Source organism: Toxotes jaculatrix, chromosome 7 (assembly GCF_017976425.1).
Source record: "Toxotes jaculatrix isolate fToxJac2 chromosome 7, fToxJac2.pri, whole genome shotgun sequence".
Lineage (NCBI taxonomy): Eukaryota > Metazoa > Chordata > Actinopteri > Toxotidae > Toxotes > Toxotes jaculatrix.
This window is the reverse complement of record NC_054400.1, coordinates 14,315,037-14,338,975: the sequence shown is the minus strand read 5'-3', so window position 1 is coordinate 14,338,975 and position 23,939 is coordinate 14,315,037. Positions and strand designations below refer to the sequence as shown.

Genomic DNA, 23,939 nt, shown 5'->3' with positions numbered 1-23,939 from the left:
AAGTATATCTATAGATTTCTAGTATAACGATGCACTTCAGCCACTATATAGCAGTGAAAATAATTGTCGAAAACGCTGTCTGATCATAAAGTAAATACAATCTGCAACAGTATCTACTTCACAAGGCTTCACAGTATAGTGACAGAGCACAAACTGGGGCAGAATCTTTATTTATTTATAAAGACACATCCCCTTCTAGTGGCCTGTAACTGTAGTAGCAGTCATCTCTCTGCATTTTTCAGAAGTGTGTGGGGGTTGGGCTTTAGTGAACCTCTGCAGAGCAATACAGCAACCCTTCAGCAGGTTCTTGCCTCTCATTAAAACACTGTTCCCCTGTTTAACAAAGCCGACCGGGCTCTACTGTACCTTTAACAAACAAACCTCTCGCCATCTGTGCTGTGCCATTACCCCTCTGAGCCTCTGTTAATAGCTAAATGGGGGAGGCATAGAGTCCTAGTCCCCTGCATTACTTTAATTGTTATGGTCTAAAGACCTGCATTTCAGCTGCATGTGTTGTGCTGCAGGACTCAGCTATAATCTTCCTCCTAACTATTGTTGCGCTCAAAAATAATCTGCTTTATGAAGAAGGGAAATGATGATTTAAATGAGGCTGCAGCTCCACTCTGAGCAGCATATTTCTGCTTAGTGTGACATGAGGGTGAAGGATGAAACAGCAGATGCAACTGATGTGTCCATATCATTATCATCTGGTCTGTTTTAACATACAACCTTCCAGAATAACCTCATTGAAGCTGGCGGATCATAAGAAAATGAATGTCAATAGAGTTTTGGGTTTATTCTTTCTCTGGGGCGACTCCTGTTTTCCCTTCAGTACAGTATGCTTCTGTGCTACTGCACCACACAGTGCAAATCTGTCTATGTGCTGCGGTCTGCATCTTATGCTGCAACATTCCCTCCAAATGAAATTCAGAGCCAGAGAGAATGAGTGCATTTTCAGTGTGGGGGAAGGGGGGGGGGTCTCTTAACCGGTTCTGAAGATGGTTAAAACTGCAGAGTAATGAGCGGTGCTGGATGTATGACAGCTAACGAATGCTTTGAAGCTGTTAATTACTATATCATCACGTTTAGCTGCAGTCCTGCAAGGTTAGCTTTTCAGAACAGGGAAGGATGGTAGGGGAGGAGGAGGACTGAGTCAGACTGAGAGACCTTCATTTGATCAGATAACTCTAAGCTTGATTGTACATTGTAAACATGTTTGTTCTCCAGCCCTCGACTTGGAAGAAACAGTTCAACACTGTAGAGGTTAGAAAAAAAAAAAACATAGTTCTTTAAAAATCTACATGCTGATGCACAGCATGGTACAATACTGTACCGTGAGAGTTGTTCAGAGTTTTTGTAATAGAAAGCCTTATTTATTTTCTCTGTAGGTCTGACTCTTTTCAAGCTCAAAGCGGTCGGAGTCTCTTTCAGAGAAAAGTGAGTTAAGATCAGGCAACCAGCCGCCACATTTTGTTGAAGCACTAACACAGACAGAGAAGCACTTGGTGCATGTTTTATATTTATGGGCAGTTTAGATGCTGCACCTGCCTGTACTGCACTCTGGAGGGAAACCAGGGAGCCATTTAATCACAGTGGAGCTATAGTAAAATCATGGAGCTATTTATGGCTATTCAGTGTCTACTTCAAGATGTTAAAGATGAGTAAACAGAAACTCCCAAACCAGCTGAGGACTATCCGGACCAGATGTTTATCACTGCCGAATGTTTAACACTGTTGTTACTTTTTGCCCATTTATTTTACAGCTATAGCTACCAGTTACTTTTCCGATTGAAATCTTATTTAAGAAATATATAATCTTATTATCTTATTCAATACATATAAAGTACTTAATTAGATCCACCTAAACCACCTACATTATTGTGATGCTGATTGCATATTAATGCATCAGCGATAAGTGAACATTTTAATATATATATAATATTTAACACTGTGAAGGGAGCCATTCTGCATCACTGTTCCACTGGGAGACAGTGGAAAGGCTGTGGCAACATGACTGTGGTTGACCATGGGGAGGTCTTCTTGAATACATGTTGGAAAGATCCACTGTTGTCTCTTTTAATAATTTATACTTTATCCAATGGTGCAGAAAGTGTTTGACAGGGGAAGAAAAGCAGAGAAGAGGAAGAGAGGAGCGAGCCAGGAGTAAATTAGATCTCATAATCTTCTAATTTGATCATGTTTCATTTGTAAAGGATATACAGGATATTTGTATAATTCAAGGTCAGAGACTTCAGCTCAGGACAGATACTAGTCGTCCTTCCGCCGGTGTTTTCAAAACATTTTGATTTGATAAGATGTCACATGCTAGTGAGGGGTTTATATGTAAACCTTTTTTTCTGACTGAATTGTGTAGTTAAACAGTTTACAAAAAGACAGATAAAACAGTAAATCCTCATTCATTTAGATGTTGTGATTGTGCCGCAGCTCCAGCGTGGCTGAACATGTGCCAAGAGGCACAAAGAGAAGCTACAGCCGAAGCACAAAGGTTGAGATCCTTGAAGGATTCACTGAGAAAAGACAGACGACTTAATCATCATCATCATCTCACTCTACTCTCGAGAGAGTTCCTACGTGACCAATTACAACTCGAAATTCTCGGTGCAGTTTGTAATCAGAGATTGCTTTGGATCTCTTTCACATTAGCACGGCGTGTTGAAGGGACAAAAGCTGCTTGTGTGTTTGCCAGTGCATGTACATGATAAATCAGCCCGTACTAAAAGGCTTTAAATTCTCATAATTTGCTGAATATTCTTATTAGCAACTATGACAAAAACAATGGGTTGTTATTAGCCTATGATAATTGTTATAATAATAATTTACATAGGAACTCATTATCACACACAGAGTAGTCATTAATGTTGCAACCTTGCAATTATTTTTGTAATTGTTGGCACTGTTGTGATATTCCCTCAGTTGAAATTCCTTCTTTCTGCCAGTAAATTCTATTTATGATTTTTCTGATCTGTACAAATGAGCACTGCATTCTTTAATTGTACTTGATTTAAATAGATTTTGTAAGTGAGAGAAGCCCAGGACAAATTTCAACAACAGGGGGCATAAGTCAAATCTTCTCTTTTATAGTTTACGAACTCATTTTGAATCTGATGAGGCTTTGATGTTGTTTGGAAAACTGCCTAATTAAAAACAATACTACTGCAACAATAAAATAAAGCATGTAGTCTTGTTTTAACCTCTTCCATCGTCCATGTCTTTGGCATTGCGTCCTTTAAGTGCACGGTTCCAGTTGCTGGTGTAGTCTCCTCCCTTGCCCTCCGTCTCCTGGACCTCCTGTCTGGTCTTTTTCATCCACGGGGGGCCATATCTCCGGCCAGACCTGCGTGTTTCCTTAAACACTCTACTCATGATGCCAAGTCCCCGAGAATCTGACGATGAAGTCCGGCTGCCCATCTCTGCAACAGCCACAGAGTCCCGGCTCCCTCGGCCACCGGGGCCGTTGTCCCCGACAAAGCCAGAGTGCAGGAAGACGAGGCTCCCGGCGGTCAGGTAGAGGAGGATGAGGGAAAAGAACCGGACAGGTTTCCTGCGGAAATAGCGCTGTATTTTCAGCAGAGCCTTGGCCATGCTGACTCCCCCTGCCACTCAGACGCACTCTCCCAGTGATGAAAACTCATAAAGCAGAGAGATCAACACCAGCTCTCCCTGCTCCCACCAAACAGCCCCACAGGGCACCAACAAATACGAAGAAAAAGTCAGTTAAAGTGTCTTAATCCTGTGTAAAGGTGATCCAAACAATAGCATGCTTTTTCTCCCATGTATGCCTGTCCAGTCTCATGAAAGATGCTTTACACCTGTGAACTGTGCAGCTCTGCAGATCGTGTCCACGTGAGAGTCTCTCTGCGTTCCCGCTGACAGTCCAGCCCTGAGAACCGGCTCCGGGGGCCACGGCATGAAAGGTGAGTGGCTCAGAGTGAAAGATGATCGCTCAACACGGCTTTCACTCCAGTTATCAGCCTACAGAGATGCCACACCAGCACCGCTGTGGCACTTTCTCCCACGCTGTGCAGAAGGAAGAGGGTTTTATTTACCAGCTGAGCTGAGTTCCTTTCACCTTTGTGCATTCGGCTATTCACAGAGACGATCCACGAGAGAGAGGGCGTGACTCACCATCTGCAGAAAAGACACACACACATACACACAAAAAAGGAGAAGAATAAACGTACACCTCAGTAAGCTTGCTCACACATGGAAAAGGAGAAATAACATGAGTAGGTTACAAAAGGATGAAGTCACAGCATCTCCTGTGAGGAAACACATCTCCAACTTCCTTTTAAGTTTTAAAAATATTGAAAACACAGAAAGTCCCCATTTAAAGTCTGGTTTTTATTATAGTGTTGTTGTTACATGAATTCTTGTGAACCACAAATGAAACTGTCATCATTTTTTGTCCTCTATCAAGCTCACATTAATGGGAAAAGGAGAGATAAGCAAAGAAAAACAAGAAATAGGATTAAAAGCAATTAAGTGTCTGGAAAACTTATTTCTGTTGTTGTGCACCGAACTGTCAGAACTGCTTAACTTCAACAAGCTCAGAGAGTTCTACATTATCTGTAATAAATTAGGTTAAGTCAAGAGGGGAAAAACAGAAACAAAGTTCTACCCTGCGGCATTTTCACTGATGTCTTTGGGAACTAATGTCTGTGGGAATTGAAGAAAATTAAAAACATTATTCAAGATGATCTAAGGTGATGATAATTTGTGTGAATGTGTGACAGAAAAGGCGCTAACAGGCTCAAATGAGATAAGTTAAGCCTACTCATGCAGTAAATCTAGAGCATATTCTGTAATGGAATGCCTTTTTTCTTATCATAATTCTATTTAAGACAGATTTTATGCTGATTACTGCATTTTTTGGGGGGGGGTGGCTGAATCCTGACTTCTCAGCAGCCTCTCTCAAAGGAGTCTCTGTTCTGGGACGAGCCCAGGTGCCTGAGAGGAAGGTAACGCAACACTCCTCAGGGTCAGGGAAATTTCCAGAACATTCAAGGGGACACTCGCCCTTGTGGCTTTCTGTCTGCCCTGGGACAAATCTGCAGAATACTTGTCATGTGAAACCTCAACGGCACCGCAGACCCCCATTGGCTTTCCACCCCTCTACTTTTCCCTCCTATAGTCTGGGACCCTCAAGGAGACATGGATCACATTCTGCTGATGTGCTTCAACCCGTAGCGTCCGGGCATAAAGACAATCTTCATCCCATCTGACCTCTCAAAACTTTGCCTCCGTATCCTGTTCAGTGACTTTTTAATACCTGCAAGGATGGTTTTCATTACTGGTGCCTTTGTCTGAATTTTAATTATTCAGGGTTTTGTTCATTTCACAATCACATCATTTTTTCTCGGGTGAAATGAAGTTCCAAAATGATAAACACTAAATGTTCTGAAGTAAAATTAAGGGTGTTGCTGCTGACAAATCAAAGTTAGTAGAAAACAAGGTTAGTGGGGTCAGACTCCAGGTGTCACAGTATCAAAATGAGGAAAATACTGTTGTAGAAATCAATCTGCCTTGTGAATTACCAACTAAAGCCAACAGCTGGTTAGCCGGTTAGCTAAGCGAAAAGACTGGAAACAAGGGGAAGCAGCTAGCCTGGCTCTGTCTAAAGCAAAAAAAAAATTCCTTTGATAGCTTGGTTGTTTAATCCCAACTCAAACAGAAATGTTAAAAACAAGAAGTTGTGGTTTTACAGGTTGTTATTTACCTGACAAGTAAGCACATTTCACAAACTATTCCTTTAACCATTTGTATCTGAAATGTCACTGAATATCGGTGCTCTTTTCATTCTCGCATTCAGCCTCTAAACCACAGGGATTCATACAAATGCAGTTACACATCGTAATTCTTTATATTTGTTTCCACAGCTTAACAGCTGTATAAATGATATTGAAAAGTGACTCCTACACTCTATCTGTAACCATGACGATTTTTCAGCCCTGTGTCAGTATTTTGCTCCCTGTCGATGGAGAAATGATTCATATTTCAGGAAAAATGAAATGCAGTAACTCTCAAACAAGCTAGCCTTTGTTTCAAAATGAATAATTTGTTTGCCTTAGAGAAATTGAATCATATCTAGGTTAGGTTCCCTGCAGGGTTACAAAGTCTAAACAGAAAAATAAAACCACAGATTTCAACATGACTCTCACTCCTAATGCACTGGAGGGAAACCGTATCCTCTAAATGTGCAGTGGTCCCAACTATGATTTAGATCCTTGAAGGTCATGAGCAGGGACGCACAAGAGAGCATTGTTTCGGGGCTGTGTGAGCACAGGTCATGTGATGGTAGCTATAGCTCAAAAGCAGTGAGGTGCTCCAGATCTGAAAACACAGTCAAACAGGTTTATGAGGGTGAACAGATGGAGACATAAGGATACAGGGCATGTGACACCTACCCTCCCTGCCTCTCACAAATGTAACAGGGCCACACACAGGTTAATTTACTGGTGTTAATAATTCACATCCCCTCAGCTCCGAAAATGAAATTGAACTCTACACGCGGCTAATTCGTAGTTTCAAATGACGGTAACAAGAGGGTGGATGGATTCTGTATGGATCCTTCATGTTGTATGAGGGAGCAGGAAACATGCTGATGTTTAGCAGGTGTGATGTTCAGTGTTTTGAGCTTAGTGTATTAGCGTGTTAACATTTGTTGATTAGCATTAAAAATCATAAGTACAGCTGAGGCTGATATTTGGTCATAAAACTAGGTATTGAATGAATTAGAATTTTTACTAGATGATGACTCTAGATGAAAAGCTAAGGGATCATGTAGTTGTCGAGGTATTTCACTCAAAAAACACAAATGTCAACCTCACGGTGGTGCTAGAGGAAGAGATAGGGAATTATCAGTCACTTCTTTGTACGATGACTATAAATGTCTGTACAAAATTTAATGGTGATTCATTGAATAGTTGTTGAGATATTCCAGTCTCATTACAAGTGGTAGACCAACAGATCGGCCATGCAGTTATTTTGGCTAAAACTCCCAGAGTTGGGTCCCTACACGTCTGCAGAGCTGTTAATCACAGATTCACATTCTGTAAATTTCTTCTCCTTGGCGCCAATACAGATGAACTTTGTTCAAAAGCAGGGGATAAAAATCAGGCATGACTCTTGTAAACAGACAGGCAGAGGAAGAGGAGGAAATGCAACAGACAAGAGACCACGGCAATTACTCAGTTGGAGTGGACATGAGCACAGTGACTGACCATTAATTCACATTCATATTAAATGAGCCAGCAAATATTTAATCAGGGAGGATTTAGGGGAGGAAACGTCAAAGTTAATCTTTGGTGAGCGGGCCGACAGCCAGCTCTGCTTGTGCTGCAGGCAAATGGCTGCACAAGTCAATCCATAAATATTCTTCATATCTGTCATGGGACTCATTGACCAGGGACAGGGTTGAGCAAGACAGAGATGTGGTCAATTCTGGGACACCTCTCCTCTAGCGTGCAGTTTCAGAGAGTGAGACAGCAGATAACTGTGGCCATTTAACAGTATGAATATGTATTATTTGTTCTGGTGTGAAGGAAAGAATCTGGCAAGAAGTAGGCGAACTGATAATGTGATATGAGGTAAAAATAGGGAAACTTTATGCAAGATGGAAAAAGACAATGGATACATGTTTATGAAATTCATTTTTATCTACTAAAAATATCATAAAGATTTGAAATCCAGAGGCAAGAAGAAGCTGATAAAATATTCCCTTTTGTTACTTGGTTCTGCATATGTGATCAATTTCCATTCCCCTTTATTTCGATTGCCAAAAAGCATTCTTTTCACTTCAACGTGGGTGAGATATTTTAACTGCGAGACCTCTGAATCCCCAGTGCAAATCACACCAGCTGATTTAAATTAGTTGTGGTATTCTCCCATAGTTTAAAATGGGTTTTGCTTGCTGTGTTTTCTCTGTGGTAGAAGTTAGAAAATTACAGGAGAACAACTGTATCGTGAAAAGTCAGTGAGCTTATGTTTGGTCAACAGTAAAAACAGCACTGACAGTGACAGAAAGGGTCGGTAACAGTGGCAGGAAGAAGAGGTTATCTGATGCCGCAGTACCATTTGTGGAACAGGAAACCACTTGTCTATTCCCTCTTTGTCCCTTTCTCTTTACCTCACTGTTTGTGCTATGTTCTCACACCGTCAACCTGTAGTCATTTCCTGTAAAAGTACTGTAACACGTAGAATGTCTTCGGTTGTTCAGCAGCAGAAGGGTTAACGGCATTAGCCGCAGCAGCCTTGACCCTCCCCTCACCCTGGGGCCTGTCTTTCCGCTCTCCTGGTGTGTTTGGCCTGCCAATGTGCATTAGCCATGTTTGTCAAATCAAATCAAACTAAAGATCACATTCCTCCCCCAGTGATAACTCTGGCCATGCTTGTGTTCGAGTTTACACAGATTGTTACACGCCGTCCTACTCGCAAAGCTGCCCGAAGCCTCATTACAGGTCCATCAGAAATCTCAAGACCACCAGAAGGCAGCCAGGTTGTTGAGAGCATCTATGAATGAGGATTTAAAATGTCTTTAATACGTAAACACGAAACAACAAAATGTGTCGAGACACTAAATTAATGTAAACAGTGTAGCAGTTGTGACAATAAGAAAATGTTCTTGGAGACGCAGTCTAGGAAAAGACGACAGTTCACATGTAAAACGGAGAAAGTTCAAATAAAAAGCAGTTAGATGCCAAACTTTTGCTGCTCAGCAGAACAGAATCAAGTGGCATGTTCAGTGCAGATGCCAACTCTTAGGAGTACATGACCTCTGAAAACTGGAGTGTGAACATGACTGCTTCCAATAACAACATGATCACACTGCCAAAGCAGTTTTCTGTGCTTAATGTTTGGCAAAAGTTACCACAGTATGCGCCACAGTTCTGGCTTCCCATTTTCATGTCAGCCATTTTAATTAAATCTGTGTTTGATCTCAGTGTGTGCCCGCATTAGTTATTGGCTTATTGCCCAATACACTTAATTACTGGTGGCCACTCAGAAGGAAGCTCATCAGCAAAGATATTTGCAAGAAAAGTGACAGATTATATCAAGCTAAATAAGCAGTTTTAAACTCCTGTTGTTTTTTTTTGCTGCAAATTGTTCCTTATTATACTTTCTCCCAACCCGACAAGGCGACTATGAACCATTTATTACAGACAACATCCATCTCTGCCTCATTGTTGACACATATAAGTGCCACTTCACATACCCCGTGATTAGGTTTCTAAAAACAGTTTTCCATTGCATGCATTATCGTTTACTGCATGCTAGTCATAGGTTATCTGTAACTAGCACCTCTGTCTGTAATCTCTCGGGGAGTTTGGAAAATGTGGAGCATATGATAAAAGTAAAGAAATCTATGCTGCTGGACAAGCTGCAGATTAAGATATCCAATGCCCCCACTCTCCTTTCATTAACCTCTCATTAATGGCCTGCTGAGAGGTTGATGATATATGAATGTCCAGCTTTTCATTTTAGATTTATTTTAGATTACCTGTGTGGTTTTATTTTATGAGATCCCCCAAGTCTGGCCACCAAACTGCCGACCGAGCAGTTGGTCATTTACAAACAGTGACTGCATTAAATTGTTAGCCCACACATAGTATGAAAACTGACAAGTTTAACTGTCAGCTCTGAAATGTCTCACTTTAAACTTGACATACAATAAAAATGGAACACACAACTTACAAAATGTGTTTGCTATTGCTGTTTAGTTGTATAAAAAAGTTGTTTCTAGGAGACAGGGTTACTTTTGCGGTCATGAAATGATTGCAGTGTTTAGCCGTTTTGGTTACACCGTCCCAAAGCCTGGGGGTAATTACAAATACCAGTCCATTTGGCATTGGAAAGGCTGAATAGACCAAACACAGGAAGAGTTTTAGGTACAACCTATGAAGCTTAAAAATTAAGCCCAGTATGGCAGGGAAAAAGCTCATTGTAATCCTGATAATACTCCACGGTCCATTAAGCTCAATGGTGACCTTTTACTCTGAAAGAGAAGAGGTAAATTAAAGGGTCTAAAAATAATGTAATCCTCTTCTTTGACTGGTACACAGTAGTGTTAAGCCGGTGCATTGTTATGGAGTGACTGATGATCATGAACGTTTCCACCAGTATAAGGTGATAAGCAACTGAAACAGTCAAAAAGAAAATGAGAGTGAAGGGATAATGGCTCCATTGTGGTTGTGGACACAAAGCAGCAGAGTTCAATTAGGCATAATCAAAAAGACAAAGACTGGACAAATCATTTGCACAAAACCTGCATTAGCACCAATTTTACTGTTTGCAGAATACAGAACGGGGTGCCTTTGTAAATCTGGAGCATGGGGCAAGAAAATGAAATGGAAAAGAAAGGCATCCGACTATTTTTGGGGAGGGAAATGCTGAAAACAAAATCCTTGACGCCAGCAGAGTCCTGGCACTAATGATGCGTCGCAAAGCTCCAAACAGAGAGAAAATATCCCAGATTCCTGTCGTGTAGGTTTCAGACCCACTCTTAGTACCTGCCACTCGCAGATCCCAGTTGGCCACATAGATGGACATTTGAGAAACAATCACTTGAATTGGTCCTCTCTAATGGCTTCATAAAAGAAGCAATTATTCTGCAGTGGGGAGGCGCTGTCAGTGGGAGATCAAATGATGTCTTCTACTATCCAACCTTAACAAAGCTCTTCATTCAGAGCCTTACAGAATATCTGCAGTTCAGTTTTTTTTATTTTCAAAGAGGAAAGCAGCTTTTTCTCCTTCTCCTCTCCCACCTTCACTAAGCACAGAGGATCTCTCGGCTTTAATTAAAAGCGAATTCTCCGAGCTCAGTTCTGCGGTGAATCTCAGTCCTCTCTGCTTGAATAGACTTAAGAGGGGATTGCAAAGGGTTTCAGCAAATGTTTAGTTGGTGAGGAGGAGGAAGGATGAGCGGAGATAGGAAATGCCTCCGTATGGAACTTGAGGCAATTTTCAGCAGCACATCATTAAGTTAAACTGCATAACACTGGCAAACACATCTTAACAACATGCAGCTAAGAAATACAGTTATTTATTAACTGAGAACAAGGCACTTTCTTTTTCCATGTTGAACTATGAGAAAACTTACATTTCACTGAGGCAGTAATCTCAGCAGCACCAAAGCGTGGGTGTTTGGCTCAGTAATATTTGGAACCACTTACTGTATTTACTGTATTGTGACTCAGTATTTACTATTTGTAAGCTTCAACTACTCTTCTATATAACAAGAGAGTAGAGAAATCTCATTTTAATCTGTGACATTCATGTGAGACCTGATAATATTAGTTAATTTGAGGATCATGCATGCAGGTCTAAAAATATGAAACTGAACAGGGGGGTCATGAAGAGTACTTCAGCTGTGGTATTTTTCAGTTAAAGAAATTGTTTAAACATTCTGCTCACCAAAACCTCTCAAACTATCTGATTAACACATACTGTTATGGACATTACTGTGTATGGATTGAACACAATTTGTGGCTTTAGGGTGAGTAACATGCTGTGTGACATTACATTTGTAATGCACACCTGGGCAGTGTCTCTGGCTATAGAGCAGGTTTCCAAACACAGTCAGTCAGCACAGAATTTGGTATAAAAGTTATCACAAATCTGGCAACTTCACTGGGACTGGATTCCAGAAAGCTGCGCAATGTCTGAACACCAAGCTGTTGCTCGCGAAGTAACAGATCCAGCACAAAACCGCAAACTGCTGGTTGTTTATAGATTTAATGGATTAAATAATTAATGGATTAAATAAATAAATATATTCACAATATCAACTTTATAGGGTGATAATACATCAGTGTTTTGTTTACAGCTTCGCCAGAGCCGTGGCAATCTTCTCCTCACATTCTCAGAGACGTGAATAAGCATAGTTCCCAAAATGTTGAACTACTCTTTTAAGTCCTGATACACAGATCTGAATATTTTCAATTCTAGTTTTTGGCGAGCAGCAGAAATTACTAATACAGGCCAAAAGGTTAGAAGGAATCGCCTTAAAGAAGCATCTTTATTTTGATTCGACAGAATAATATCCTCTCATGATAAAATAAACTCAGTGTGGTTGTTGGGGAAATATCTTCTCAGATAAGATGTTGACAGAGCTGTCCTTCAGTAGCACACGGCTTCCTCTGGTCTGTTGGGCAGAGGAAGGACAGAAAACAGCCAAGTGCTTGACAGTGCAGTGAGAGGGGAGACAGATCCACGACTGTAGGACATGCATTCAAGTTCCTGTGTCAGCGAGTACCTACTCTGCTCAAGTGTTCGCAAGCAAGAAACTTATTCCTCCAGCATTATTGTGCTGCAGCTAAACCTTCTCTCTGACAGTGAGAGAGGAAGAAAAGAGAATTTTATATTTATTTTAAAACAATATAATGAACCGTGGGAAATGTGTGCTTCAGAAGCACTGAAGACATGGCTGAGTATGACATGATCAGTCAGCACTGACAAAATCTCACTTCACTTCCTGAAGTTGTTTCCTTTCTCCTTTTGGAAACCACTGTGTGATCTCAGAGGTCAGTCCTACACAGCTGAACCCATTCTCAGCTAGAAAAATCATTTCACTTTGCCTTGTTAATACATTGTGGTTTTCAGCTCACTGTCCAACAATTTAACATTTAAATTCTTCTGACCAATACATATCCTTAAGAGTTCAGTAAGTCAGCAATAAGGCTGGGAAAAGAAGGGATTAGAGGGGCTACTAAAGATGTTGTCTGCAGTCTGGAGGAGCGATCCTGCTCACAGCACCACATGCTGGGATCACTTCAGACAATACAGGATCCCGAAACTGCAAGCTCCTGTCTCAGAATGAAGCAAAGTTAACAGTAGGTAATCAGTAAAACAGAGAAGTCTATTGATATGATATAGTCCAGAGAAAAATGAAAGGTAATCAAATGTAGTCAGTTGATATTATCACTGTTATGTGATTCTGTGCGGAAAAAAAAAATTCAAACAGAATGAGAAGTACAAAGTTGTTGGTTCAGGTATAAGCATCTTATACCTTGTACCAGATAAGTGTAGCATCCCTTTTTGATTGCAGCCAAGATAGTAAAAGTGCAGAGGTGCTTAAAGTAAAAGTGCTTACAATGTATTATTTTATATTTTCATATAGATCATATTCTTGCATTATTATTAATGATGCATTAAAGTCCTAGCAGTATTTAACTGTTGCATCTGGTTAATATGGAGCTAATTTTGACTACTCTACATTCTGTTGTGTAGTTTAATCTATAAAAATGAATCACCTTGTGTCTGTTGATTATATGTTTTATGTGTAAAATCTGAATCTGCAAAGAAAACTACTAACTAATAGCTATCAGGTACATGTAGCAGAATGAAGGGTACAATATTTCACTCTGAAATGTAGTGGAGTGGAAGTATAAAGTAATTTAATACCTCAAAACTGTACTTAAGCTTCAGGAAGCGTACTTGGTTATTTTCCACCACTGACTCTAGATTACACAGTGTCCAAGAGGAATCCATATAACAAAAGTATAATTTTCCTCAGAAATATGAAGTATGTTGGTAATTGTGGATTGAATGCTGATTTGCATACAGAATAATCCACTTTCAGATGCTTTTACAGTTTTATAAATGATTACTGCAAATGTGAAGTGCATCTTTGGTTCTCATACAGTTGAGACAGAAATGCTGAGAGATGCTTAGAGATAATTGTAAAAGTGTAGCATTTAATAATAAACCTATTCAGCCTCTGTCCTCACCAGACAGCAATCATAGTTATGATTATATGAGGAGAAATCAACTGCAAAGACAGCAAGAGTTTTCAGTTTTTTCCACAGACTGTAGCCTCAATAGAGCAGCATAATGCAGCCACAACATGTGTTTTGAGTCATAACACATCTCTTTTTTTTTTTTCCACTGCAAAAATATTCTCACTATTAGCATGCAGTATACATTAACTGACACCACCTACACACATAACCCACAGCAGAATCTCAAGCATCTGACACCCATGCTTGTGGAGTTGTTCAAAGTCTGTCTGGGAAATTAACACTAACTGAAGTGCAGACAGACCACAGGTACAACAGGAAGAACTTCTAAAAGAAAGACTGTGAAAGGATCGCATGAGAACGGCTCAGCTCCTTTGTCACTCTGAGCGTTGCTGTACACGAGCTATTTAGCTGTTTTTGATGAGCTGTTCCATGTGCATAATCACGCCAGGCCAGCGAGCTGGGTGCAGTGGTCTGGATGCATTCATTTGAAGAACATGAAGCGCGTATGCAGTAGGGTGCTCGGTAAGCATGCCTTGCAAAATGTGTAGTGAACCATGGGGCCACATCAGCATCACGCAAATCTGCCTGTAAAGGTCGAGCAGCACCAGAGGCCGGCTGTCAACACATCCTTTCCAATTAAATATGAACATCATTACAGGCCTTGTTGCTCATACATCCTATTTTTACTCAGATGTTGTTGTTGTTGTTGTTGGTGTTGTTGTTGCTGGTGTCATCATCTGATGTCCTCACTATTGGTCCCATCAGGTCTATATGATGACCATGACTGACAATAAATCGACATGTTCAAAGCTCACTGCTCTACTTGTAACTGCAAATAGATTATTACTGACCTCTGTAATCATTTACTTATTAAGTTTGTATGTGTTTTAAACTAAGTGGGCTTAAATGTAGGTTTAAGCCAAATCTTGAAGTGGTGAGATTACAAAATACTGCTGCCTCAGGCCTTTGTCTGCATATTTTTGTTTACTTTATGTCTGTGTATATATAGATACATGTTATATGTTGGTATGTTTGTGTCTATTTGCAAGGGTATGGAATCTTATTTTATTCTATTTATTTATTTTAATCAAGAACGTTTTATACATTATTATTATATTCTCACTTGATTCATTTACAAATATGTTTATTCCTTGCCATTACTTCCTTCTTTGACCTATTTTCTTTATATAAAAGCCAAATAGGACAGAGGAATGTTAAACAAAGTTTAGGCCAAGGACTATATTTGTTAAAGACCATATCTGTCTCTAAATTTACACAACTCAAAATTTCTCAAATACTTTTTTCTAATACCTTTGACTGTAAAAGTGGTATATTTGAGAATCTGATCATGCTGTGCTGAAACTGTTGTCATCAGTTACCACATGAACCTAAAAGTCAAGCGAAATTGAGAAATGGTCACTTCTGCAATATTGGAAAGGTTACATGTACATGTGTACACAAGGGAGCAAAGCAATTTAATGGGCCTACACTTGTGTGTGTGTGTGTACATGTGTGATTGTGTGTGTAGAAGCAGAAATAGGCAAAGTATCTAGGGATTCAGGCTTTCTGACAGCTGCCTGCTTTGGGCTCACAGGAAGGAGCGAGTTTCAGCGCCGCAGCCTCTCCTAAGATGAATAAAATATGACGAGCGCATATAGTACTGTTTCACTCTTGCTCTGATGCAACATAGAATAACATCTCTGAAGCAAGGGAAGAAAGAAGAAGGCTGTGTTTGTGTGTGAGTGTCTGTTTACGACTGTGTGTGTATGTGTGAGATACAGGCACAGAATACGTGCACCTCGGTACAGTATAAAGTGAATTGGGTGAACTAACCATTTAAATAAATGGTCAGATCACTGAACTCCAAAAAACATATTTTCTCACTTCCCTCTAATGGCATCTTGCCATGCAGATAGTTCTGATTTTCTGTGCCCAGAAGTTTTGAGTCTCTGCCTCTGAAACTTAAGAAGAAAGAGTCACTTTCTGCAGTAGGAAAAGGATCCAAAGAAAACTGTTCTCAGTGAAGTCTGTGGATTTTCCTGAGTAGCTAGGATGTTGTTTATGGAAAGATATGTTTCTCCTATATTTTTCAAATTCAGTCATTTTTCAACCCTGTGAGCACCACAAATAAAATTCCCTACACCTCTGCAGTAATGGGGTGGGGGAAATCAGAAATCTCAGAGGCAGACATCTAAAAACATCAATAGATGTAAGTGAAACTATCTGTGTGGATAGATAGCAGTAATGGTGAGTGGAAAACTTAAACATAGATTGCAATCACAGAAGGAAAGAGTTTTGCCCCCTCAGCACACAGTGACTCTAGCAGACATCAAAGCAGTGACTTCAAATTAATTACGGCAGACTGTACAGGACACAATTTGCACCAACTAGAGTCAGAAAAAAACACCTTAACATGCTGCATATTGAGAGTTTGTGTAAACTAGTTAGCAGGCTGGCAGAAAAGTCTAAGTGAAGAGCTCAAAGTTATGGGTAAATGGTTAAAATGCCATGATATGAATGCAAAAAAAAAAAACTGTAAAAAGACAGAGCTTAATCATCAACAATTCCAGGATGTACTGTATGGATTCAAGGGGGCAACACATCCACAACAGCCTCACTGTGTTTTCTTTGTGGTTAAATTTTACTGAGCAATTGCATGTAGCCGTCCTATCTTCAATGAAGGGTTGCCTGATAGTGCTGTGGTGGTATGACAGACAAAAAAATTAAAAAAAAGAAAAGATTGGGAACCACTACACTGCAAATAATGCAGCCTGTGTTTTGGCCTCAGTGTAACGGTGCAGCCAGACCGTGTTTAAGTTGCTGCGGTTCACTGAGGAGAGGGCTGAACCAGGAGTCAGTGAAGCGCTCAAGCTGAGTCATCCTGCCCCTAAGCAACCTGGGAAAGACATCTACACAGTCGACAAGAGAGTGTGGAGGTGATGAGGGCTGACACAGTGCAGCAGTGGGCTCGTTGTTGACCAGGTGTTCTTCATTTACTGCATGTAAGCGTTCCTAACATCACAGCCAACCTGGACGTCTTTGCTGACAGATGGTAGAATATTAGCTCTGCGGAGGAGCTCATGTATGCGTTCTGCTTACCGCCAGATTCAGAAAAGTAGCTGATAAGGGGATAGACTTAGGTACTTATCCTGCATGCGGCTGGAAATTAATGGAACAACATGTAAGGCTGAGTGTAAGAATAATAAGCCCTTACTTTAAGCGTGTATAAATAGACAAGGCTTGATTACTGTTGCACATCTTTCAGATGAAATCCCAGCAGATGCAATTACTGAGCACAAAACTATCATGAGCTTCTTCTACTATTTACCCTTTAATGGCATATTCCCTGAAGGAAATGAGCAAAGTGGTTGATCTGTTTAAAAGCTTGAGGATCCTATTATTCCATGATAATCACGGTGGTAGATGGGTGGTTTGGGGAGAAACAGAAGGATGGACATCTTGATTTGGCCGAGTAGCTCATTTCACAGAAACCCGACAAATTTCTCTTGCAAGTGTGACAGCCCAATTAGGGCCTAGCACGCTGAAAGGAGATCTGAAGCTGCTGCTGACACTGACTGCACAGGCTGACAGACCCAGAGGGGGCTCCACTCCTTCTGGTTCTTCTGAGGGGTTATCAAAATTTCCTGACTTCCGCTTTAAAAAAAAAAAAAAGCCTGTCTAATTCTTCACAGTCTAGCCTGGATGTGGATGGATGTGTTTTCACAGATCGACTAACACTATTCGAGGTGATCTTCAGCACACCTCAGGGCAGCTCGCTAATATGGTTGTAATGTCTACTTCACCGACCTAATGGAGCTTAAAAAAGAATCCTTTATATGTTTGCTTATATTTTGCTTATGTTTGTTTTTCTTTGACCTGTTAGAGCATAAATAACTTTAATGTGGGAACTCATTTAGGAGTATAAATGGAGCCTTAGTCAAGAGTCCAGGTCAAGAGCATTACCCAAAGATAAATGTTTCCCAGACTAACACACAGGCAGCACTCAGACCATTTTGTCCTCCAGTTTCCTAAAACTGGAGTTGGTAAACTACATTTCTCTATTTAAAGGCTTGGCTGTTGCCAGGTTGGAGCTCTGTTGGTGAAGCAGGTACAGAAAACAGAGCCCAGCAGTTTAACACTAACAAAGGCCTTTTTGTGAAGCAGGGACTCAAGCTGAAGAAAGGTCAAAGGGGTCCGCTACTCGAGGTGAGCAATTACAGTGCTGATGTGCTAATCTTGGCCACTGGCACCGTCTCAAGGTCAGCCGTGGACCACGGAGAATGTGCAAGCTTTTACATCCAGTGTTTTCTCCTTATCCTCTGCTCCTCATCTTTTTTCATTTTCTCAATTGCTTTCGCACTGTCTTCCCCTCTCTTCATTCACGCTCACACACACACACATACGCTGCAAGCCTTCTGACTCCCCTGAGTGGATGGTGTCGGACATTCACACAGCTGTGAGTCAGCCTGACAGTACGGAGGAGTTTGGGTCAGACTTACATAACCAAAGTTGATGGCACAACAAGAACCCTGATTGCCCTCGTGCTTAATGGTAAATGTTGTGATAATGTTTGGGGACAAAGTCTTAGAAGGAGAGAGATGTTTTTCTATATCTGATAAATACCATAAATTAAATAACTATCACATTAAGGACCTTGCAGTTTGATTACAGTAATATGTATTATGGATACAGATTGATTTAAGGCTGTGGTTCCCAAATAGATCAGATTAATGAAGGAACAATAACTAAAGTCTCATGCAAGAAAAGCCAGTTGTTGAGTGAAAATTGTCACTCAAACATGAAACAAAGCTTATCTTTTTCTCAGGTTTACTTTCAGTATAATGGGAGAGCCTGGTGTTTTTTGTTAATGTTATGTGTAGTGTATATGTGTAATAATGTTATTGCAATGAAATTCAACTTGGCTTAGTTATTTTGTTAACTAGTTGCTTCAGTTCAGTTTACATGGTATTGTGGTATTATTACTTGGTAATACAAGATATTAGATAGCAGCAGCTATTCTGTTACATAATAATTGTATCAAATGTAGATATAAAAATCCAGCAATAATGATCTTAATGACTCGATGGCAATAAATTTAGTCTCTGTATCTATCTCTCTTTAAGAGAAACACACTCCAGATAACCTTGAATTTGCATCACAGCCTGGTTGGAGATAGACAAGATGTAAGCACACAACACTGCACTCTGACTCGAACACACACACACACACACACCATTTCACGGCTCGTATTAGGCTTGGTTGGATTAAACAACATTCGTGTCCTCAGCAGGGTGCCTGTCTCTCTCTGAGAGAAAAGTATGAACAGCAGGTCTGAGTTCAAAAATATAATTGGCTGTTTATCTTTCCTCCAGTTGCTGCTAACCGCTTGTAAGAAGTCTAAAAAGTTTTCTTGACACACTGCACATTAGGATGGAAAACAAAGGACAATAGGAAAGCTTCATACCTAGCATTTGGTTCATACAGCAGATGGACTTTAATACATTGTTGGCTGTGTTGTGTATGAGTCATGTAACATACATGAAGTAAATGTATATCTACAGTTAAAATATATCAATGGAGCACTAGGACTTGAGTTCAAGTTTAGGTTGGGGGTTTTCCCAGCTTTGTCTGATATCTGCCTCCTTGTATTATCTTACCACCTGTCTAGGTAGTGATTATCTGGACGCGTCTTACGGAAGAGGTCCAGTGTTGAGAATAATCCTCCTATAAGCTGAAAATCTGGCTGAGATGTGCATGCAGCAAGGCTGACCCACTCCTTGGATCTGTGTACGCGTAACACAGTTTTAAAGATGATCCTCTTTCTAAAATCATCTTTTCTTTCGAGGAAAAGGAAAATGAATCATTGCAAAATAGCGTAAACAAAAGCGTGCTCTTTGTGTTTTGAATTCATGTCAACAAAAACAGAATGTGATGCCACTGAGAGTCAAACTACTACTACTGCTTTTGCACCACAGGCGCTACAAACAGTCTGAAACTTTCCGCACGTCTTTGGCGGCATAACAGCGTAGCATTTAATGCCAAGCTATTTTTGTAAGAGCTCTAATGAGGATCTTGACATCCTTTTTGATGATGATATATCAGGACTGCACGAGCGCACCGTCCAACCTACACACGGCTCGCACTGCACCACTGTTATTTCACTGTAATGGCTAGCACAAGCATGCAAAATGTAATTCCTGTCAGTTCCTCTGGCGATCTTCAAAGCTCACGGCCGTTGGATATGATCCACAGCACGTCCCTGAGAGGTCGCCAAGAGGATGAAGAGATAAGCTCTGGAGGAATTCAAAGCCTTCTCACTCCACTGCCGGCCACCCCATCACAACACAAAGGACTTCATATCTGAGCCACTCTCAACTTCTACTCTGCAGCCACAGCTAAGATTTCATGTGAAAAGCTCCTCTGAAATTCAACATTAAATTTACAAAAACATTTTTTTCTTTCAGAATTCAACCTTCACGGTGAAATCATTGACTTTGACCATGATTATTCACTAAATCAACAGCAGCAGTGGGAACATCGTCTCATTCTCGAGTGTACAAATATGACTTTCAGTTGCTGGCATGATTCTCTGACGTCTGGCCACTTCTGCCTCAGGGAGGACTGAGCACAGCCACTGTGAGCAACAATGAAACCTGTGTTATTTCATTTTTTAAAATTAGTATCCAAGGATTTTCCTGCTCTGCACAGCTGAAACAGAATCACTATCATAATGTCATATGAACTCCTATTACTAGAGGCTTAAGTAAGAATCATGAGGAAGGGGAGCTTTAGTTTTTATTTTACAGTGACATTAATGGTATTGATCAATTCAGCTTGGTCTAGATTCGGGGGCTATGATTAGAGCGCTGTGTTCCATGTGCCATAACTAGAGGTCTGTCATGGTCTACCAAGGCCTTTTATTTACTGTCATACCAAGTGCTGAAATAGCAGCAGCACGAGCAATTACTGCCATTCATCAATTGATTTTAACAGCACTGAGATCAATCTTAACAACCATTGTGTCCTTCTTCTTCAGTTTCAACACTTCACACTGAACAATTCAATACAGTGATCTACAGCACACCGAGGTCATCAGAGACAGGGGCAGTGGAGGCTGCTGAATTTACATAATTTCATTGAAATCATTAGACGTTACCTTGTAAGTAATGCACTTTTCGAGTTGCAATTTAGAGCTGCAAATGAAGCTTATTCTAATTATTGATTCATTTGCCCACTATGTTCCTGATTATTTTTAAAATAGTGAAACATGTCCTTAATAATTTCTAAGAGACCAAAGTGGCATCTTCAGATGTCTTGTTTTATCTGGGGTTCACAATTATATTAAAAAGGAGTAAAAGCTGGAAACTGGTGTTTTTGCTTATAAATGGTTGAAACCATTTATCAAATATAAAAATAATGGCCAAAAACAAAAGGCCAACACTTTGTCAGACAAAGTGGCTGAACTCTCGGACTAAAACATTAAAAGAATAAATGGGAGCAGAGTACCGAGACAGTGAGGTTCTGTTTGTGCCGGAGCCACAGGCAGACAGAAAAAATGAGAAAAACACTTAAATTATTTAAAAGAAATAATCGAGGGGACGAAAAGCAGGTTAGGTTCTGCCTCGCTGTCTCTCTGATTTACAGCTCTGGTTAAAAATAAGCAGGAGGGCTCTAATGGAAGTCCAGAGACTTCACACTTTGGGGGAAATGTGTGTTCAGTCTGTTAGCCACCAACCATGCACCTGGTTACAGGCATACTTCTTTACCGCCCACTGAACACAACAGTGTACTGAGCAGAGAGCAGGGACAGCTCTACGTCTGTCACATAAACACCAACAAACACCACACGTCAAAATAATACAGAAAAAAAGGAACCTTTCAATTGGTTTATCCAACTAGGAGTGGAATATATAGAATAATAAGATAGAACCAGACTGGGCAGATTAGGGCTCAACTTCTAGTTCACTCAGGTATTTTTATCACCTGAGGCTCAGTCTAATCAAAACATATGGCCTTTAAATAGACTAAGCCTACAGCAGCTACATCACAGTGGCAGCTTCTTTATTCGTTTTCAGAAGCCAGTAAATCTTTTAAAAATGTAAATAAAAAAAGAAAAGAAAAGAATTAAAAGAAATTCTGGAAAACTGTTTTCTGGGTTTGTGGATTTTTGGTCTACTTCGGTGATGTTAACCAGCAGTGCTCATGTCATCAGTGCAGCTATACAGTGAGACCGTCCGGACTTCTGCAACAGCAACGCAAATACAAGCGACCTCTGCACACATTTTACAGGACTGATCCTAAACATGCTGCAGTAAAGGCAGGTTTTCGTTTCGTATCTTCGTCAAAACAGAGATAGCGCGTGAGAAGTCTTTATCTTACCTCAAACATGAGTCAAGACAAGAAGGCTCGAGCAGATGGTTTGGTGCTGCAGTTCGCAGGACGCAACTCAGCCCAGGATGGTCATCTCTCAGGCGCAGGCATGATGTTTCATCTCCACGATCATTTCAGTCAAATATGAAGAGCAGCGTTTTGGGTTTTTTGTTTTGTTTTTTTCTACTGCGCTTCCGACCGCACACTACCAAAGCTAGTTTATCAATCTCATTAGCTCGAGCAGTCTCCCAGTGTGGCTCAATGATACTGTAGGCTACTGTACCGCAGATAAACCTCTACGCGCTTCTCCTTTCAGTCGGAGAAGGAGCGAGTAATGTTAATGGCCCCAGTGCTCTCACCAGTTCACATCACGCGGTCTCGCTCCAGTCATCGGCTCAGGTGGAAGCGTGGATGTGATGCAGGCGGTGGGCTCGACCTGTCTGTTCTGTCGCCCGTCCGATGTTGAGGAAGCCCGTTTGACGCTGCGGAGAGGCAGCGCCGCACCGTGCGCCCAGCGCTCCCACACGGACCAACAGCACTGCCTGCTGTATTTAAAGAGACACAGCAGAGCAAACAGAGGCGCAGTGGCCGCCGCACTCCACTTTCGCGCTCTGCTGCTTTCTGGGCCACACGGGATTTGGCGCGGCGACACTCTCCCCTGCGGTTAGTTTGTTTTCGTGTGAGGAACCCAGTCAGGACCAAATTCAGAGTCAGATGGGGCGGTTTGCGCATGTGGCGGTTTGCTTGCTGCCATGCTGTATATGTCCCTTTAAACCATGAATCATAAAATGTGTGTGAAGTATGCAGATACTGTTGATCTGAAAAGGAAAGTTAAACCAACATGAAATAGGTCAATTTCCAGTGCAGTGTAAGTGGCTCTGAGTCAGAGTCAGTGACTGCAGCGATTAGATGCAATGGAAAGAGGTGATATAAACAGATATTGTTGTGATAACAGCAAAAACAGCCATATTGATAATTATAGTAGTTGGTTTACAGTGCAACTGAACACTGGTTGCAGTGTTCAGCTCCACTATGTGGAAGATAGTGGACCAGTAGATGACAAGGTGTAGACTTGACCTAACAAAATACAAAATGGTTTTAGCTAAATATTTTATTTATTTAATATTTTTATGGTACTGTACACCTCTTTGGGAGTCCTTACACACACACAAAATCACTGGGTAAAAATGGACCTAATTTGGGTCTATATAACAATAACTGGATTAACTTCACCCATGGATGGAGAACCATCCAAGACAATGAGCTGTTTTGACCCAGTGCTAATGTTGTTTTTTTTATTTTTTATATTAACACTGGGTTCCAGTTTTGAACTTCATGTGTGCACATTAATTTGTTACTGGATAAAGTTAACTGGGTAAAGTCTGTGTGAGTGTGTGTGAATAGAATGATAGAATGTACCATGTCGAGGCAGAATGTACCACTCTGCTGTCTCATTTTGATTAACACTAAGAGTTTTTTTTTTTTTTGCCTGCTTTGCATTCTGCTTTTAATCCTGACTTCCGGTTCTGCTGCTTCACCCCTCTCAAACCCACCTCCAGATGTTCAGCTGCTGTGTGTTTCCCTGCTGCACGCAGGATTTCCAGTGTCGATTCGGGGTGATCATCCATTCCGTTTAACCGCAAATCTCCTTTGTGTGTAAACTCTGCTCTTCAATCAGTTTTATCGTTCTGTCCCTGACAGTCACGGCTGTTAAATCAATGGCTTAGAGCAACTGCATTACACAGATCTTTAAAGGGCATGTACACAAATAGACATTCACATGCAAGCAGGGGGCCCATAAAAGTACAGACA

At 40.8% G+C, this 23,939-nt stretch overlaps 1 protein-coding gene across 2 annotated transcripts in view; it reads right to left on the bottom strand.

The window, feature by feature from the left end:
* wscd2 (WSC domain containing 2) overlaps window positions 1–22,596 on the bottom strand; it is a 34,530-nt gene extending 11,934 nt beyond the window's left edge. The window contains exons 1-2 of one of the 2 annotated variants that reach the window (XM_041041547.1): window positions 22,137–22,596; window positions 3,213–4,149 (exon numbers count right to left, since the gene is read on the bottom strand). In XM_041041547.1, coding sequence (XP_040897481.1) covers window positions 3,213–3,603 — 391 coding nt within the window. In that variant the 5' untranslated portion in view covers window positions 3,604–4,149; window positions 22,137–22,596. The remainder of the gene's footprint in view (window positions 1–3,212; window positions 4,150–22,136) is intronic. The other variant, XM_041041548.1, reaches the window with a different exon arrangement.
* Window positions 22,597–23,939: the final 1,343 nt, after the last annotated feature.